The sequence below is a fragment of the Fragaria vesca genome, linkage group LG4 (assembly GCF_000184155.1).
Source record: "Fragaria vesca subsp. vesca linkage group LG4, FraVesHawaii_1.0, whole genome shotgun sequence".
Lineage (NCBI taxonomy): Eukaryota > Viridiplantae > Streptophyta > Magnoliopsida > Rosales > Rosaceae > Fragaria > Fragaria vesca.
The window spans coordinates 5,651,793-5,671,337 of NC_020494.1; the positions used below are offsets into that span (position 1 = coordinate 5,651,793).

The 19,545-nt window shown below is 41.4% G+C and overlaps 4 protein-coding genes and 1 pseudogene across 4 annotated transcripts; 1 reads left to right on the forward strand and 4 right to left on the reverse strand.

The window, feature by feature from the left end:
- The window catches only part of LOC101302830, a 30,723-nt pseudogene extending 27,495 nt beyond the window's left edge, over positions 1 to 3,228 (forward strand).
- A 2,402-nt stretch (positions 3,229 to 5,630) lies between these two features.
- On the reverse strand, positions 5,631 to 6,029 carry LOC101303118 (putative ribonuclease H protein At1g65750-like). The gene has a single exon (XM_004297925.1). It carries the CDS (start codon positions 6,027 to 6,029, stop codon positions 5,631 to 5,633), a length of 399 nt encoding a protein of 132 aa, XP_004297973.1.
- Positions 6,030 to 8,582: 2,553 nt separating this feature from the next.
- On the reverse strand, positions 8,583 to 11,175 carry LOC101299286 (perakine reductase-like). Its single transcript, XM_004296534.1, has 7 exons — positions 10,982 to 11,175; positions 10,242 to 10,412; positions 9,895 to 10,098; positions 9,603 to 9,775; positions 9,379 to 9,475; positions 9,104 to 9,257; positions 8,583 to 8,959 (listed from the first exon to the last, which is right to left on the reverse strand). Exons 1-7 carry the CDS (start codon positions 11,039 to 11,041, stop codon positions 8,784 to 8,786), a joined length of 1,035 nt encoding a protein of 344 aa, XP_004296582.1. The 5' UTR covers positions 11,042 to 11,175; the 3' UTR covers positions 8,583 to 8,783.
- Positions 11,176 to 14,421: 3,246 nt separating this feature from the next.
- On the reverse strand, positions 14,422 to 15,649 carry LOC101303415 (F-box protein At5g07610-like). The gene is made up of 2 exons (XM_004297926.1): positions 15,291 to 15,649; positions 14,422 to 15,037 (listed from the first exon to the last, which is right to left on the reverse strand). Exons 1-2 carry the CDS (start codon positions 15,647 to 15,649, stop codon positions 14,422 to 14,424), a joined length of 975 nt encoding a protein of 324 aa, XP_004297974.1.
- Positions 15,650 to 17,532: 1,883 nt separating this feature from the next.
- Positions 17,533 to 18,887, reverse strand: LOC101303699 (F-box protein At5g07610-like). Its single transcript, XM_004297927.1, has 2 exons — positions 17,818 to 18,887; positions 17,533 to 17,647 (listed from the first exon to the last, which is right to left on the reverse strand). Exons 1-2 carry the CDS (start codon positions 18,885 to 18,887, stop codon positions 17,533 to 17,535), a joined length of 1,185 nt encoding a protein of 394 aa, XP_004297975.1.
- Positions 18,888 to 19,545: the final 658 nt, after the last annotated feature.

Sequence of the window (19,545 nt, forward strand, 5' to 3'; positions counted from 1 at the left end):
CTCTCTTCACAGTCGCGCTGGGCATCAAGGATGACGCGGTCTGACTCGCTCAGAGTGTCGTATAGAGGATAAAAGATGGCAGCGAAGACAGCATCATCTGGGAACCCCCAATGGTTGTCGGACAAGGATCGCCACCAAGAAAGATAGGCGGGGTCAACGCCCAGTGAAGGCTCAATCTCGAGCAAGTCAGGAGTGAGAGGGAAAATGTTCTGCAGCGGGGTGACCCGGTCGGACTCGCCAATCTTCCTCCAGGAGATGTACTTGTTCACCGAATGGAAGATTGGATAGGGGATCCCTTGAAAGAAGCCGAGTTGTCTGGCGAAGTGGTTGGGGGCATATAGCTCGAAGCCTTGTTCATCCTCGGCGAGCTGAAGGTCGCATCATGAGGATGCTCTCATGAAGACGGTCTTGGCATCTGAGTCCGAATCAGAGCGCGGGAAGAAGCCCGTCTATAAGACTTCAGGATGGCGCCGGCGAACCATCATGTCTGTGGTGGGAGGCGGTTCGAGTTGGTTGTACAGGATGGAAAGGCTGGCGAAGAAGGACAGGGGAGTCCGGTTCGCAGCGTTCCTGCACACCGCGAAGCCAAGCAGTTGGTCCTCGAGCAGGAAGTCCAGCGGGGCTCGCCGGAAGAGCGGGAAGTACAGCTGCGTCCATAAGTCCAGTATCCACAGAGGGCCAGCAGAGAGATGGAAGGGTCTTAGGGACAGCATGTGCAGGATCCGGTAGAGCGCGCCCAGCACGGGCTGCCCTAGCCCTACTTCGATTCCATTGTAGAGTGCCTCGGCCAGCTTGGTCCATTTCCTTGTAGGCTTCTGAGCACTGCCACAGAATATGAATTTATCAAGCCAATACTCAAGGCAAGCGATACCTCCTTCGTGTTGTTCTGCATGGCCGATGTAGAACTTCCTCCATACTCCATACGAGCCTTTCAGGGCGCGGCGGGCCCCCAGGTTGCAGGAGTGCATAAACTCGGTCGATGCAAAGTCGCCTGGCGCATATGGCTTTGCATGAATCGGCAGCCCGGTGATGGCGAGGATGTCCAGCAGAGAAATGCCCATTTGCCCGAAGGGGAAATCAAAGGTGTTGGTGGCACTGTTCCATAAGCAGGCCGCGGCAGCAATAGGTGCTCGATCAGCGTGAGGAGGCAGCGAGAAACTCAAAGCAATGGCTTCGCTGATGCCGGTCGCTTCCCAGATCGCTTGATCGGTCTAGAGGCGAGCCGCGTACCATGCCCGGTCCTCCGCGGTGACGCTGGGCCATTCCCCGACCTGGATATTTGTATGAGAGCGGGCTTGGTGGAACCAGGAGGCGAAGTTTCCCGGTTCGCGACGTTGGGCAAGGATTGGTCGGCGCACGGAGGCGGTATAGTGGTTCAGATCAGCGGCGGACGGAGGTTGTGAAGGAGTCGGACCGATCAGGGCTGCCCCTGTTTCAAGGAAATAAATGGGTGTTCCTTGAGGAGGGTTGTTGGCAAAACGGCGAGCGAGGCCGGTCGACCAAGAGCTCGCTGCCGTGAGGTTAAGGTTTGGAGCGTTAGCAGTTGGTTTGGGAGCCATTGTTTCTGGGCGGAGTGAGCCCGGTGTTGAAGTTCTGTTGGTTGCAGAAGAAAGGGAAAAGCTTGGTTGGAAAGCGATGGGGAGATGTGGGGACCCGCATCGAGGTTTATAAAGGAGATGGACCGTAATGTCTTTTCAATCAGTAGCCGTAATGAGGAGACGCGATGACGACCGAAACGTCAGCGCGTTTCAAATTTCAAACAGTCGCAATGATGAAGGGAGGCGATGATGCCGAAACGTCAGCACCTTTTGAATTGCGAATTCCCGTAAATGGCTCATTTAGGCCTTTTCGTTTATCCGTTGTGAAATGGATTAAGCTCAAGGCCTAGGGGGCAATGTTTGAGCCCAGTGAGTATTTTTGGTCCAAGACTCGGGGTACGTTTTGGATAACATTTGGGCCAGTACCTGTGGCCCTTTTTTAATACGAAGCCCACGAAGGGTGGCGAAGTCTGGCAACATGCGAGCTAGAGTTTGGCAAAGATTCCGATACCCCGCGGGATTCGATGTCCTCGCGGGATCCTTTGTTCCAGTTCGTGTAGGGTTCTACAGTGCATGGCGAGGTAGAGTTGGAAATGGACTGTAGTACTCCGCGGGATAGGATCGTTTAGTGTTTGAGTTTGCGTACGACGCTACAGCGAGATGATGCGGGGCTGTGAGCGAGATCTAGGCGAGGTCTGTTCTGGACACGTGTTGCACGGATCGCGCGGCTCGCGAGCTGGTCGTATCCTTGTGGAATTCTAATTGCTGAGTCCGAATGGATTGTGATTAGGTCTATGCGAATTGCTATATAAGGGAGCTTGACACAAATCAAAGACACACAATCAATCATACAAAACAACTGCAAATCTTCGAGCATCCTCGAAACCCTAAGTTCTAAGTGCACCTCGCCTTAGATCTCAGAGCCCGTCTGGACTCGCCTCTCCTTCCCAATTGTTGCTCTACCCGCTTCGAACAGCGAGTATTGATTCACAGGTGACTAGATAGTTTGCTCGTAATTCCTCGCCCGCGAGGTGACACCGGAGCTCTACTTCGCCTGATTAGAAGTCAAGAACGCGCACCGTTCTCATTCCGCGTCCGCGCGGTGGCACGCCCTACAAACCCTAATTTACTTTTGGTAGCACAAGTTACCTCTCTACCCCTGCTGAGGATCGTGGCCAAAACACATTCATTTATATATTTATGTTTCTAAAATTTCTGCTATACTATTGTCCCCCGGCCATGTCTCTGTTGAGAAGAGGACATAGAAAGCGACCAAAAAAAAAAAAAAAGTTTTATGTGATCTCCAATTTTCAGTTATTTGTCCTCTGGCATTTTCTTTTGTGAGTCGGATCATTTCTGTGGTTGGTTTTTCTATAGCAGACCAAACTTTGCATTTAGTTGTTGTACTTGGCTACCTAGAGTTGTTTTGTGCTAATATTAGTGACCCAGATAATAACGTCTCTTTTATCCTTATATTCTGACTTCCTGTCTCTGATATTCAACTTCTGTTTAGATTCCTGTCAAGAAGCTCTATTTGGTAATTGAGATGGCAGCCCAGGGTGAGCAAGGAGGGTCTTCCGAGGCAATCTTCTCCGGACAATCGAAAATAGAGATCAAGCACTTTAAGGCAATCCTCCGGGATACTATTCGAGAGTTCGATAAAGAGTCCAATATTAATATCGATGTATAGTCGGATATGAAAAACAACATGATACTTCGGAGTTAACTCGTAATCTGTCACAACCTTATGTCCACTTCCATCTTCCTTTTTTATTTGTTTATGTTTTGGCTTTCGGTTCATGATTGGTTATCTCTGTTAGCACCAACTTCTGTATCCCTGTTGGGACTAAAAGCTTGGCTGGAATCTGGGAGCAGTTTAGTTGTATATCAAATTGAAGGGCCTGTTCTTTGCCTTCGTTTATAGTTTTGCTTACTCTTGCAAGGTTGGGAATATAACTGGCCTTAAATCGTTAACCAGCTGCCCAGTTGCCTAGCTATTAATAATTGCTAAGGTTTACTTTTGATATTAGCAGGATGAATTGTTCCTGTTTGATGAGAGTTTCTCTTATTAGTTGGCTAAGTTCAACTGAGTCTCAGTTTAGGCTTTTATTCATTATCTAATATGCGTTACAATCTTTTGAGGAGTGCTTTCTTCTTCTAGACCCAAGTTGTGTCAATCGTCTCAATCCTCAGATTGATATACTACTAGGAATTCCCCTTGCTGTAACCCCAGGTTCTGAGCTTGGCACGAGCAGATCGTAAGGTGAACCCCTGCTCCACATCTGTTTCGGAGGCTTGGATCAGCATTTCTTCGTTCAATCTCCTTTTCAATCCTCCTCATATCCATAGAAAATCTGTAGAATGCCTCCATAATAACTGGTTCAGCTGACCAAGTGGACCAAGTCTTTTCTTTCCCCAATGTACTCGTCATCCGGGGAGTGCTCTGAGATGATATCTACCACAGCCATATACTTTGTTGCATCAAGTAAATTAGGCAATGATGATAGAAAATATTTCAGTGGATCCTTGATGAATGTAGCATACTCTAGTTCATGCCCTGGTGGCACTACTTTCCGCATGTATGGTGGGCGGGTTGGTACATATCCGCCAACCGGATACTTCCCGTTGTTCAACGCAGCGTGGTATGCTGAGGTGAGCCAGATGACGGTGGTGAGAATAGAGGCTAGATCATCTGGAGTAGAGAGTTCTGGCCACCAGCTAGCATGGTGAAGATCAGCATGGCCAGAGTTGATCGACTCCATATACCAGGCTTGCAGTTCTGTATCAGAATGAAGCACACTTGCACTGGGATAATAATAATGGACATAGGTCTAAATCAATCTCTCGATTGCTGACCATACGAGGAGTCCATCTGTTGCATAAGGATAACCTTCAATCACTAGTCCTAGTCCATGGACTTGTGTGGGGTCTGGTATTGCTATCCCTCTGTTGAAATGAAAATCAAGGTTAATTATGGGAAATAATGGTTCACAATGGGAGCAACATACACTGAGATTAGATGCTTACCTTCTGATGAGGTCTGCCGGAAGGCCCTCAATGTCAAAGCGCCACCAGTCTCGATATGCAGCACAACTGATCTCCTGAAACAAAGCCAACCATAGCGAGTCTGCCGTTGATTCTTTCCGGTGCTGGTCCGCTGAAAGCGAAAACGTCCCCGAACTTGGTGCTAACCTTAGGAGTCCTAGCTAGGTGGTGGTGGGAAAGGTGTAGGTGTCGGTGCTTGTGGTGCAATCTTTGATGGTTCTGAAACTGTAGATGGTTTCTCCTCAGGTAGACCGTTCTGCAAATTAAGGACAAATCGGACATGGTTAATACACATTTATCTCAATTCTCACAAATGAGACATAATTACCAGAGATCGGTTAATTACCTCAGCAATGGAGCGTACCCTCATGTTTGGATGCCCACGAAGAGTTGATGCAAATTGAACTAGGAAGGAAGACCTGTTCTTACCCTCTCCATATACAACAGGATTTGCGAGGAAGATTGATTGCATGGTAGCTGAAGCAGCCTTTGTATATATTTCTATGATCAAGAAGGAAATCGGTGAGTGGTGATTTATTAAAATGCTTGTGTTTTGCTCTTGATCTTGGTTATCAAAGTTGTACTCCTGAGTAGGGTTTTATAGTATACCAGCTCATCAAATGAATGGTCGAGTCTCTCATTTGGTTAATGTCCCGCTAGTACTACGCCATGTACGTGGGTTTTGTCGATCTAGTCATCACAAGGAGACGTGGCTGCAGAGCAGACCAGTATTTTTTTTTGGCTGAAAGATGAGTGAGAGAGGAATGACTCCCTAACACTCTTATGTATTAAAAAAGAAAAAAAGAAACATCAAAAGAGGAGGATTAGACCAAAACCTCTCATAACGAAATAACAATGAAACAAAACTATGAAAACCGAAATTGGGGAAGACCCATAAGGTATGACAAAATAAAAGGAGGAGGTGAATCCCACCAAACCAACTGTGTTAATGACGTACCGTGATTAGCCAGAGCATCTGCAACCTTATTCCCTTCACGAAAAATATGAGAAGAATGAAAGGTCATCTTCGATATGCAACGTAAACAATTAAGCCAACGGACACGTAGATGCCAAGGTACAAGCAAAGGAGACCGGCCGTAGATAGTCTAACACAAGTGACGAGTCAACCTCTAACCAAATGTGCTTCCAGTCTCGTACCCAAGCAAGTTCAATAGCAACTATAATTGCCATCACCTCTGCTGCTACTGAACTAGGAATGTCAATGTTGGAAGAAAAAGCACCAAGAACATGACCTTTAAAGTCACGAAAAACAGCACCAAAACCTCCAACACCCTCTGCATGCTTCCAAGCTCCATCCGAATTAATCTTCACCCACCTAATGACTGGAGGATGCCAAACAACCTCAATAACTCTTGGAGCTCTTCCCAATCGACACTCTGCACCAAAACTCTTTATTATCCGTAAATCCTGAACTAAATTATGCATTGGACCATTTGCAAGTCGACTAGCCGCTCTAATGTGCCCCAAAATGAGATGACAAATTGAAGCCACAGAGAACGACTTACCGTCAAATCTGGTCTTATTCCTCGCATGCCATACAAACCATAAAATCGAAGTAAAACAGATCAACCAAAGGTCCTTAAGCTGTGAGCTACGTCCCATACTCAGACCTTTATGAAATAAATCCACAATTGTATGAGGAGTAGCCCCCAGATCAAAAAGAGATAAGAAATAAGACCATATAGCAGCTGTAAAGGGACAATGTAAGAAAATATGTTGCAGGGACTCAGTACATGCACCACAAAGCTCACATCTTGAAACCCAAGCCACTCCTCGACGTTGTATAAGCTCATCACAAATTACTCTCCCTTTCAAAACCTTCCAAGCATGTAGAGACATTCTAGGCATAATAAATCTAGACCATAAGGACTTACCCCAAGGCATGGAGGGAAATGGATGCCGTAAAAATTGGTAAGCATGCTTTGCAGTCAAATCTCCTGTAGACGAAGGCATCCAAATAAGAGTGTCCTCCAACGAAGCATTAGTAGCAAGAGGGACATGCTCAATTTTATTACATAAAGCTGGAAAAGTGAAGTTGAAGTAGATCAGGAAGCACCCAAGAACCATCAACAATAAAAGTAGAAACCAAATCCTTGTTCCCTTGCAGACCATCATGGGCACCAAAATAATCAACAATAGGTCTCCCCATAAAATTATCATGCCAAAAAAAGATATTGTCTCCTGAGCCTATCAACCATTGAGAATTTTCTTTGACAACACCCCAAAAAGGACGAACTCTAGGCCATATAGAGGAGGAGGCATAGGAGCGACGTTGAGAAAATCTGTTCCTGATAAAAGAACATCCCTCTGATGGACATGAAAATATCTCCCAACAGCGCTTTAGTAAAAGTGATCGATGAAGAACCACAAATTGCTTCAAACCTAAGCCACCCTCATCCATAGGAACACAACAAGATTTCCACACTACTAAAGGAATCCCACGTTTATCAATTGAACCAGACCATAGAAAATTACGGCACCATACCTCAATACGGCGTAGCAAAGAAACCGGCCACTCATACACTTGGAATGTATAAACAAACATACTGTAAATCACTGCTTTAATAAGTTGAAGTCTTCCAGCCATAGACAAAAATGAGCTCATCCAACTTAACAATCTAAGTTTGATTCTATCCACGATCGGTTGAAAATGTAGTACTCGTGGCTTACCTTTAAAAATAGGAGCCCCAAGTAAGTAAAAGGGGCTGAACCCAATGGAATTCCCAAGAGGCTTGAAATAGAATGTCGTCGTCGATAAATATGTTTCCCAATGAACACTTGCGACTTGCTCTTATTAACTACCTGGCCAGATACACTTCCGTAGTCCTCCAAAAAACGAACACGACTAGATGATGAGTGCATGATAACTGTGATTTGTGAGGTAGGGTTTGTTCAAGGTTTTGAATATGGAGGAACGATGATTCACGAGGCCACGACTAGATGGAGCTAGTTGGAGTTGTTTTTGCTTCGTTTTTGTTTTTGAAAGAAAACGAACACGTTTGGCTTCTTCTTCTTCACTAGCTAGCTTATATATAACATCATTTGTCTGATAGCTATGGATGTTTTGTAGGTTGTGTCGTCCACATTTGAAATGGTGGTGAATGAAAGAGACGTGGCTTGCCGCACAAGCACATTGTGTCTGTCAGGGGTATGTTTCCATCGATCGTTAGAATCCGAACAAGGGAGATGATCGATATATCGAAGAGTTTATTAGGATATCAAGTTATGCATACATATAATTATCTCGATCAATGGCCTTATTTGTTTATGTACTGCTACGTACACTGCATTTTTGTTGTAATTAGTTACTTGCTCGATCGATCAGGTCTCTGGATTCGTATGGCCAAGCGTACTTCTACATGAACATTGAACAATCAATTTGGAGAACCCTAGCCTAAACCCTAAACCTTTTATACAGAAGTTATAGGCAAGGTTTGTGATGTCTTTAGGTAAAAAAGGATTCTCAAAAACCATTTCATAGTCAACGACAACCTCTTTAACTCGGAAGTTTCGAAAACCACAAATCACTTTGGTAATGTGCCTGCACGTACACTAATAATCTCACGACGTAGGGTTTTACTTGTTTCGCTCTATTTGTAAGAGCGCAGTAGATTGGGTTTTAGAAGAGAATTGTATTTTTTTAAGTAATTGTAGTATTGTGCTTGTGCTAGTTCAAAAGCTATCAGAGTCCTTATCGAAGCATCTAAACGAATGAAGATAGTTCTAGGGAGCCATATCTTCTATATATTGGCCTGTACGTGTTGTCAAATTGTGTCAGCAACTCATCATTCTAAAGAGGTAGAACACTTGTGTAAACGTGGAGGATAATACTCCACAAAGTGCCCAAATCTTCATGCATGTCTATATCAAATCCATATGAAAATTTCTCTATTAACTTGAAAATTAGCCTGGAAAACATTTTGCTCTGTGATAGGAAAAGGAAAAAAAACTAGTAGTTGAAAACTAAATTGGAACTTCACAGTAGTACTGTATTGAGGATTTTATTACGTGTATCAACAGTTCAACACACAGTGAAACATATATTTACTGGATGCAGTGAAACTACATGCAGTAACTAGATTAATGACACTGGTAGTGCTATATGCACCAAATAATCCAGTGTTCTAGTGCTTACAAATTAATTCAGTACACAAAAACTGAGAGCTCCCTTACATTAATTTACTTTGATGGTGTACTTGCATTACTCCACACAAACTTTGAGAATACTTCATATTCTCGGTCTCCTCCAATTTCATCAATGGGAACAGCATCACAAATTTCATTCAAATCCTCTTTTGTAAGCTTCACTTCCAACGATCCGACATTGATATCCAGGTTCTTAAGTTTAGTAGTCCCTGCATATATAATCCATTAATAGTTCAAATATGTACCATTTGATTAACAAACTAAACTCTCATCTTGGATCCGGGACAATATCCATTGCTAAGAGTCGTGCATGTAAACAGACATATATGATATATGTAGTAACAAGAACATACCTGGGATCGGGATTATGTCCTTGCCCTGATGGAGAAGCCATGACAGAGCTAACTGAGGAGCATTGCATGAATGCTTCGCAGCAAGATTGGCAAGCTTGTTATAGAAAAGTTTGTTCTTTTCCAGATTTTTGCCATTGAACCTTGGATGAATAGACTGGCACAAATTAAGAACAATAATAATGTAAAGTTAAAAAGGTAATTTCTCTGAATAAATATCCATCCACCTTATTGAATGAACAAGCTAGGCAACACTACAATGTTTCTGGTTTTTATACCAACAAACTTTCTGCAGGCAAGCTCTCCAGAACTGCCTTCCCACCAAAGAAACCACGACCGAGAGGACTATATGACACAATCCCAATTCCAAGCTTCCTGTAAAAGTTGAAGCAGAGGAAATGTATATTCAATTTTATGAAAGGACCAATTTTACCTAAAGCTTAACAAAGCTGGAAAGTTTGACATATTAAAATTCAGACTTTAGGAGGTGAAAATGTCAAACCGGCAAAGTGGAATTATTTCATTTTCAATGTCTCGAGTCCACAGTGAATACTCCATTTGCACAGCAGTGATGGGATGAACAGCATGAGCTCTCATTATGGTGTCTATACTAGCTTCTGATAGACCAATGTATCTAATCTTTCCTTCATGCACAAGCTTCTTAAGCTCCCCAATCTTTTTCAACCACCAAATAGTGCAAACATTTAGATATAAAGATAGTCCTAATAGTACATTGAAATAATGGATTTCAAGAATGAAATATAATGGAAAGTGAAACATGTCTCAATCCTTACAGTATCCTCAATTGGCACTGAAACATCGATACGGTGCAAATAGTACAGATCAATATAGTCGACATCCAGCCTCTTTAGACTAGCTTCGCAGCATGCTCTTACATATTCCGGGGTACCATTTGCCGTGAACTGAAAGCCGTCTGACCTGACAAGGCCACATTTTGTTGCCAGTTGGACTTTTTCTCGAGGAAGCTGTTTCAAAGCCTGTACTTTCAAGGAAAGTAAGTTTTTTCTACCCAAAGTTTCCCACTTACAAAGTTACAAGTAGCAGGTCTGACCAAAGATTTTACCCCATTTGAATATGTGCAACTCTAAATTTTTTACAGAAAGAAGTGTTCATCATTTACCTTGCCAACCAAGAATTCATTATCATGATTGTCACCATAAAGGTCCGAAGTGTCATAGAAGGTAATGCCCCTATCAAATGCTTCGTTTATCACTGAACATCCAGCTTCATGAGAGAGAGGAGCATTGTATATTCCAGATAGTCCACCACATCCAAAACCCAATCTAGAAACCTACAGACCCCCAAAATGTCAAACTCAACTTCCAAAGAACCGTACACCATAACCAAGAGAACTATTGTGTTATCATTACCTACAAATACAAGCATCAATTTTATTTCAAAAACACCATGAAAACTTAACTTCTTTTCTTTTTCAAACTCGAAAGCTAAGTCATCGATCTAATGATTTGGAGTCATACAGGTCTGACTGGTTAGTCTCATAAGCATGCAGGGAACCAAAAACCATGCCAAATCTTGTAGATGCATCATAGATGATTTGCAAAGTTTCTCATACAAATTACAAACATTTTACATTTTGTATTCTTCATTTCTGTTCAATCAAACGACTACAGGGAACAGATCAGATAATAACTAAACAATGTTCTAGAAACTGAAATCTCAGCAATGGGAATACATGTTGATAAACTGTAAGAGATTCTGCATACTTTATGTTGAGAGCGTTCTAAATTGATCTGCAGAGTGTAGTTGACTTTGGAACATGTGCAAGCCAAAGTGAGAAAATTACACTTACCTCCAAGCCCTGATTACCCAGTTTAATCTTTGGGAGAAAAATACACTTACCTCCAATCCCTGACTACCCAGTTTAATCTTTGGGATTTGAATACGAGAGTTGTCCTCCATTTTCAGCAAAAACAGATGAGTGTGGCTGGAGATCGTTCTACAGGGAAACACTTGTTTTACTTGTTCAGTTAGGTAGCATGTCTACTCCTCAACAACTTCATTACTTAATTGTCAAACACTGACTAGCTAGCTTCAAGTTTCTTTGTATTCTATTCTATTAGAAGCAACTTAAATTAGAAAGAAACCATGAGTTTTGGGCCTGACAATTAGTAGTTTATATTTTGTTCCAGTGTATGAACCCAGCAAACTTACAAGACATCTACAATTATTTAATTTTTTATGACTTTCATTCTGTTGTACCTTATCAGTGTTTTTTTTTTTTTGGAAATGAATCAACTTCATTGAGGGACACAGCCCAATAGCCATAAAGCCCAACCAAACAACATAATTAATACAAGAAAACTAATCAACTACTTCAAACCCAGAAGTAGGAATAGACAGTTTCCTTGCCAACAAAAAGAGAAGAGCCACGACCAGTATGCCGTGCTCAATCAGTGACCATAGGAGGGCAAGGGAGCCCATCATTCCGGAGTACATTGGTGTTGCTCAATCCTTATCAGTGTTGAATAGGTACAACTGCTAACTAAAATGCTATGACCACATAAGGACTAGCTGATCCCAATATTTTTGCACTACAAATAAATTTCATCTATGATAACAAAGGGATTACATCACATCTGTGACAGTGTCACTGTACTTTGCAAATCATCACAAAATTTATAGCAAACTGCTGTAGAGATTATTGAAGAATACATACCAACTGTGACTCTAACATGTTATTATGAAGCAGGATGTTAAAACATTACAGTTTATCAAGTGAAACTACAGAAACCAGATTAGATGACAGTGATGAGGCTCACCAACAAAATCAGTATACAGAGACACTGACAGCACCCTTGCAATTACTTTGATGGGGTATTTGCATAATTCCACATGAAATTTGATAGACCTTCAAATTCTCGGTCTCCTTACCATATATAAGCATCTGAAATATCAAAGAAGGTGATGCCCCTATGAAATGCTTCCTCTAATACTAAGCATCCAGCTTCGTGAGATAGAGGAGCATTGTAGATTCCAGATAGTTCCGCACATCCAAAACCCAATCTAGAAACCTGCAGATTAGAGAAGTAAAGGCCAACTTCCAATAAAGTCTACACCAACCAAATGAACCAACTAAAAAACATTACTTGAAACTATAAAACTCAAATTTTCAGAAACAACAGGAAACCAAGGAAACTTTTTTTCCTTTTTTCATCTTGAAGATGAGTTGTTTAGTGATAAACATCATTTAAGTCACTCTGTGATAGCTATATTACTGTTAGTCATCAAGGAAAAACCAAACTCTGTACAAGCATGGTAGTTGATTTGCAAAGTTTAATAATAAAAAACATGGACCTTACAGCATAATCAATTTGCTATTCAATCAAAAAATAAGATAATGACAAAACAGTGTTTTAGAAACTAAAAACTCAGCTTTATGGAATGATATTGATAAACTGAAAGAGGTTAAGCTCTTAGAGTGGTATAGATTTGTTCTAATTACATTGATCAGCATAGTTTCAGTTGTCTTCCAAAGATGTACATACCAAAGTGTGTGAAAAGTAAATCAGGCCCAGTTTAACCTTTGGGATCTCAATATGAGATTTTTCCTCCATTTTCATCAAAATCAGATGACTGTAGCTGGAGATTTGTTCTGCGATAAATCAGGTAGGCAACTTCTTTAGTTCTCGCCAACTTCAGTCTATTGGAATTTGAAAGTAACAATGAGCCATCACAATGACACAATTTAGTCTATCTCCTGCATGTAAGAAGATACATTCTTCTTTCTTATATCTTGAAGAGTCAAATTTTGATAGAGATTTGGCCCTTATTTTCCTCCTACTTCCAACCTTCCTAATGTATTTGACACAATCACAAATTTTACTATGTAAGAAGATTAACCTTTTACTCCATGTCAGCCCATAATAATGGTTCCAGTTTTTCTGAACAAACTAGCTAGCAGCAGGAAAATACTGTAATGCTCTAATATAGTTTGGTCAAAAAGGAAATGATATGCAGAGTAGTCATAGACATGAGTAATCTGGATCCCTTACTTTGTTAAGGGAAACAGACAGTTGAATTGAAAATCCAGTTGAATATGAAGGACCATAATTTGAAGTGTATTAAATTGGTAATTCTCAGACAATAACACTATGCCAATAACCAATGCACTTCAAATTATGGTCCTTCATATTCAACTGCCTGTTTCCCTTAACAAAGTAAGGGATCCAGATTACTCATGTCTATGACTCTACTGTGCATATCGTTTCCTTTTTGACCAAACTATATTAGAGCATTACAGTATTTTCCTGCTTCTAGCTAGTTCAAGGAAAGTAAAGCACTGAACAAGTAGTACCATATCACATACCAGTACTCACAGTTTGCACCAAACAAAGCTGGAAACAGAATTCACAGACAGATGCCTTGCACTTCACAGACCACACAAGCTAGTTCATGGTATTTGCATCTGCAATGCCTCCCTCAGTTCTCTGGACAACGTTAAAATTCCACCAATAATAACAACATAACATAACCTTCTGGCATACAGCATCAAGGTACCAGAAATACAAATTAAGATAGAACAAAATAAAGTGAAGAATTATATATAGAGAAACTCCACCCTGCATATATATATGTCTTCCCATCTATACACAAAACTACTTTTACTGAGCTAAAAAATTGCTTTGCATCTGCAGTGCCACCTGCAATAGTTGTCTGAAAATATCCATGCCGGTCTAGAATACATAACATATATCTGGAAATAGAATACTAAGTTCATCAAGCGATAAAGAAACTGATCCAATTTAGCTGCAAAAGTCTAAGTTTGTCTGGTTCCTAATATATGTCTCTATTTTTCTCTTCTCACGAAGAAGGAATAGATTGGATAATAAGATAAGGTTTAGGAACCAACTTTGCCTAAATATATTGTTACCTTTGGTAAGAGAAGTGAAACATTTTATGCAATTCAACTGTCTCCTCTTTTTCTTCGTACGGTCCGGTGTATATATATACATGTGGTGTTTCAGAATCCATTTAACACGTACTGAATAAATGTTTCTGGATTTCCAAGAGTAAAGATACAGGACCTGCTAACTTGATATAGACATCTAGGAAACAAGTTCATGCAATTTAGGAAATTGATCTTATTGAGAAAGCTTCTGCAAATATTTGATTATGCTAAACCACACATATGACATGCTTGAGTGTCCATCCTCACAGAGAAGCTAAAGTCTCCATGTGGACAATTCTCATCGTCTCTGAAATAAGGATTATCATCAAAGCCTAGAAAAAGTGTTCTATTGGAAAACTTAACAGATGCCTCGAAGGTCTTCTTCCTAATATTATAAGATATGACCTTTACCCGGCACATGCAACCAAAGATGAGGTGAAGACTCATCATCATCATCATCATCATCATCAGCCTCAGTTGAAGAATCATCACCATCACCATCATCAACCTTATGGTCTTTTTCCTCCCCTCGAGAAATAAACAAGACAACAAAATTTGTCCTAGGAAGAGGCTTGATCACCCGATTGAGATCAACATAGTACCTAAGAAACCATCCAGAGTAGTCCTCCTCCATCTCCATGATGTCGAATTGTGTATCATAATGCTTGTAAAACTCAATCAGATGCAAATGGCCACCAGACTCGCCGAAATATCTATGAACTACTTGAGACTTCACACCCTCAGGAACAGGAGTAGCAGCCGCGACGAGTCGCAAGCTTTGTTCATTCATGTCAAAGTAGTGTAACACGTCACCTTCATCTCTTACGAATCTACCATCCTCGAATCGGATGACTGAGAAATTGGAGGTTGAGAAAATCTGATTGCTGTAGCTTACGCATCGTATCCAATGAACCTTGCCATTGCAGTATACAGCACCTTCCCTACTCCGGTCGTCGAAGTGCATGGGTTTCTTCTTCATATCATAGTGCCTGTGGTCGTCAGAGGGGCTGGAAAAGAAAGGAACACAGGGAAACTTCTTCCATTGTTGAGTCTCAAACGAGTATATGTCTATTTCGTGGTGTCCGAAGAAGGTAGTAGTGACACATACAACCTTGTAATTAGGAGACATGGAAGGCTCAAAAGCCAAAGCATAACGTACCACAACAAAATCCTTGTGTTCCCTCAGCGCTTGGAGACGAAAGTGCCAAGTATTGGTTGGTGGTGGGATTGACAACATATGCGACATCGTTGGCAACATACCTAGGAAGACAAGAGTAACGAAGACAGAGGAAGAGACCATTGCAGGACTGAATGATCTTCAACGTGGTGCCATCGCTGAAGGAGTCATTGATGATTTTGAAGGGATTCCCTGATGGGATTTCATCGTGACCAAGTGGGATGGCCTTGAAGGACTTGTCTTCGGTTTTGCTAGAAAAGAAGCCGGAGATCTTCAGGTTCTGTTGTGTGTGGCGGCGAAGGAATGCGGGGTCGGAGATGAGAGTGAGCCAATGCTTGGAGACGGACTTGAAACGAACAAGAGGTCGAGGTGGGAGCGACACAAGGATCGTTGTGAGGAGTTCTTCGATATTGGCCACCGTTTCTGCGGCAGACAAAGACATTCTTCTTTCTTTCTTTCTGTCTTCTACCCTAGGGTTTTGTTTGGCTTCTTTTCTTCTGGCCTAGGTTTAGGGTTTTGCTTAGCTTTTAATACCAGCCTTTTTTGTTACCAAAAAGATTTGAAGTGAGAGGGAATAATACCAGACTTTTAAACTCAAAGCAAAGTGGTATGCATGAGTGTTGCCCTTGTCTCATATCTCGCAGTGCTTCTTGATTCTTCTAAACATGTTTCTTCTGCTGTTTGTTATTTTCTTTGTCATGAAAAGTTTTCCTAGTAAATATAAAAGTTAGATAGGATGTTTACCTAGTTTTTTGGCCGGAGTATCTCAAGTCTATTACTGATGGGGCAAGGATTCCAGGTTTTGCCGTATTCGATTAAACGATTACAGTGAACTAACCAGATAGTAACTTAACAGTTTTATAGAAACTGAAATTTGAGCTTGATATGAACGTTTCTAGATAAATTGTAAGAGATTGTTCTAGATTAGCTGTAGTTGGTTTTCACTTTTCACAGATATACAGGTCAAAGTGTGAGAAAATGGAACTGACCTCCAAATCCCAAGTTCCCAGTTTAACTTGGGATTCTATTCTAGGATTCTATTCTCATCAAAACCAGAGTGTAAGACCATACTACTGTGAAAAACTAGCTTATATGTCCAGGTAGGCAACAAGTCTAGTTCTCACCATCTTCTTTGTTTTGCAGATATTGACTTCTGGTTTTGTTTTCTTAAGCTCTTGGAACGAACTAGCAGCACAAAGTAGAGGAACTATCATCACAGCATATGCACTCTTAAATTTGCAAGAAGACAATGTGAAAATGTTTACTGAGGTTCACTTTTAGAAGCAAGACATGAATACATACTGGTTATTATCAATACTACTAATCCCTAGAGCCTAAATCTTCTAGCATACAGTATCAAACACAAAAGCACTTGGACTTGATATACAAAATCAAGATCATGCAGATTCCAACATAAATTGCTAGCAGTCTGTTTCACTTGACAAAGCAGAGGATTACAGAGAAAGGAAGACTCTAAAAGCCATATCATTATAAACTTGATACCAAACTATTATTAAGACACAAAATTAGAGCATCATAGTATTTTGGTGCTTTAGAATCATAAAAAGACCTTGCGCTGGCATCCCTTCATACCAAATTACAACATACAAGGGTGCACACATGTATATGAACCAATGCATATATAAGAAAGTTGGAGACGTGAAATATGGAAACTGTGATCTTCTGATTTGTTCAAGTCATTGGATCTAACTCGGGTAACTTTATGGTCTAGGAGTGAGTGAATTTGGAACACGAGAAAGACTCTATACTCTTAAGTTGTAAGAAAGAACAGTATTTCATCTGCCAATCTAACATTCTATTTGAACTTTAGCAATAGCTTTTCAGTTTAAAGACAATGGAAAAATTTTGATGTTTCCCAACAAGCTGAGAAGAGTTCTTGAGGCTTTGAACTTGTCAAAAACTGCCCACTGATAATAGTTGGGGATTGCACCATAGGGGGCAGAACTCAGTTTCTGATACTCAAACAATAACATCTTAATTTTCATAGGCTATTTCAAATACAATAAAGACTGGCTAAATTTTACTGGACTTCTACCGTATCTTCATATGAATGTCTGGGGAAACAAGTTCCACACATCAAGAATAGGAATCTACACAATCTAGCTTGTTGATGCTAACTTCATCTAAATCACATCTTTTATCTTCTTGAGCTGTATTTGATTATGACAAACCACAAGTAACTACTAACTAGTAATCCAACAGGTTGAAAGAAATTATACCATTGTAATAACTAATAAGTAACTAGATACGTCTCATACGAAGCATAGTTTACATGGCAACATAGCATGGATATAGATTTAATTCTTACACACAAGCTAATGTCTCCATGTAAGGAGAGTGATCACCATCATATTCATCATCTAAAGCTAGAAAAAGTTTCCTATTGGCTAACTCAACAGATGTCTTAAAGCTCTTATTCCTGAGATTATAAGATAAAACCTTACCAGGCATATGCAACCAAAGATCAGTTAAAGGATCCTCCTCATCTTTTTCCACGTCTCGTGGAAGGAACAAGACAACAAAAGCATATGGATCCTGTCCAGGAAGAGGTGCGACTAACGGACTGAGATCAACATGTACTTGACAAACCAGCCAGAGTAGTCCCTCTCCATCTCCATCACCTCAAACTGATTCTTACAATGCTCAAAAACCTCAATCATGTACAAACAGCCGCCACCGGACTCCCCAAAGTATTTGTGACTCAATTTGGGAAACACAGTAGGAAATTTGTTATTGTCCAATGTCATATTCTTCACAACCAGAGGAACAGGAGGGATAGCAGCAGTGAGTCGCAAGCTTTCTTCACCTATGTCAAAGTAGCGCAACACATCCACTTCATCTCTAATGAATTCCTTTTCGCCATTGCAGCGCACGGCCAATGGCAACCTTGATTTCCGTCCGTTTCTTATCCAATGTACTGCGCCATTGCAATACACTGCCCCTTTTCTGCTCCTTTCGTCGAAATGCATAGCCTTTCTGATCATACTAAGGTTCTCGTCCAAAGGGCTCGGGAAGAAACGAGCCTTGAAACTCCTCCCCCAAGCTCCGGTCTCTGACGAATACATCTCCACATTGTGGCGCTTGCCGCGGTTAATGTCATGGTTCACACACACCACAGTGTAATGAGGCGATTTCGAAGGGTCAAAAGCCAAGCCATACCTCACAAACATATCCACATTCCTCAATTTCACAAGGCTTGGAGCAGAGAGAGCCCGGAATTCGTTCGTCGTCGGATTGACAACAAACACCGGATGAGGATACTTTGTTTCTTCTTCTCCGGCGATTTCAACAGAGCAGAGGAAGAGGCCATTACAGGACTGAAGAATCCTCAACTCAAAGGCGGAGCTGGTGAGATCTTTGAAGGGATTACCGGCCGGGCTGCCGAGAGAGATGACGGAGTTGATGGCGTCATGTTTGGTTTTGGGAGAGAAGAAAGCCGAGATTTTGGGGTTAGGGTTTCGGAGGGTGTGGCGGCGACGGAAGTCGGGGTCGGAGATGACAGAGAGCCAGTGTTTGGAGACGGACTTGAATCGGATCAGAGATAGAGCCGGTACCGATATAAGGATATGCTTGAGGAGCTCTTCGATGTTGGCAACAGTCTCTGCTGATGATGATGACATTCTGAGCTTCCCTACCGTTTCTGCTGAAGACGATGACATTCTGAGCTCTAAACTTTCAGCTAGGGTTAGGGTTTCAATTTCCCGAACTTGCTTTCCTCTCTGCTCAGCTCAGTGCCTCAGTACAATGCGTTCCCGGAGAGACGCGTTGTTTGAGTCTATAAAGGAGAAGAACCAAAACGATGTCGTCCCGTGAAGTTAAATATCCAATATAATTTACACTATATACTAAAACTGAGTTCGGATTTGAACAGTACCCGTGGGGCGAAAAAGACGGTGTAGTCCCTGTTTTTCGTTTTATTCACACCTCCATCATTCTTCTTACTATCAGGTCCAATACGTCCAAAAATTGCCTAGCATAAGTTTTCTTGACGTGGCTTACAGTTCCACGTACTAATGCTTGAGGCCCAGAAGTCCACCCACCCAAATAGTTCTTACGTGTTTGCACCCTAGAAATCCACTGATCTAAAACTTCTCCCTCTGTTCTCATCTCTTTCATACTTTCCACCGAACTAGGAATCAAAACAGAAAATTCCTTTTCAAGGTATAAGAGAAGATCAAAAATTTTCTCTTACACCCACCGCATCCGTTCATCGACATACACAATGGTGCCTCTACCAATCTCTACTTTTATGTATTGAGATAACTGATTCAACTACATGTTGGTTCTATGAAAACGATTTCCAGACTTATGAATCTG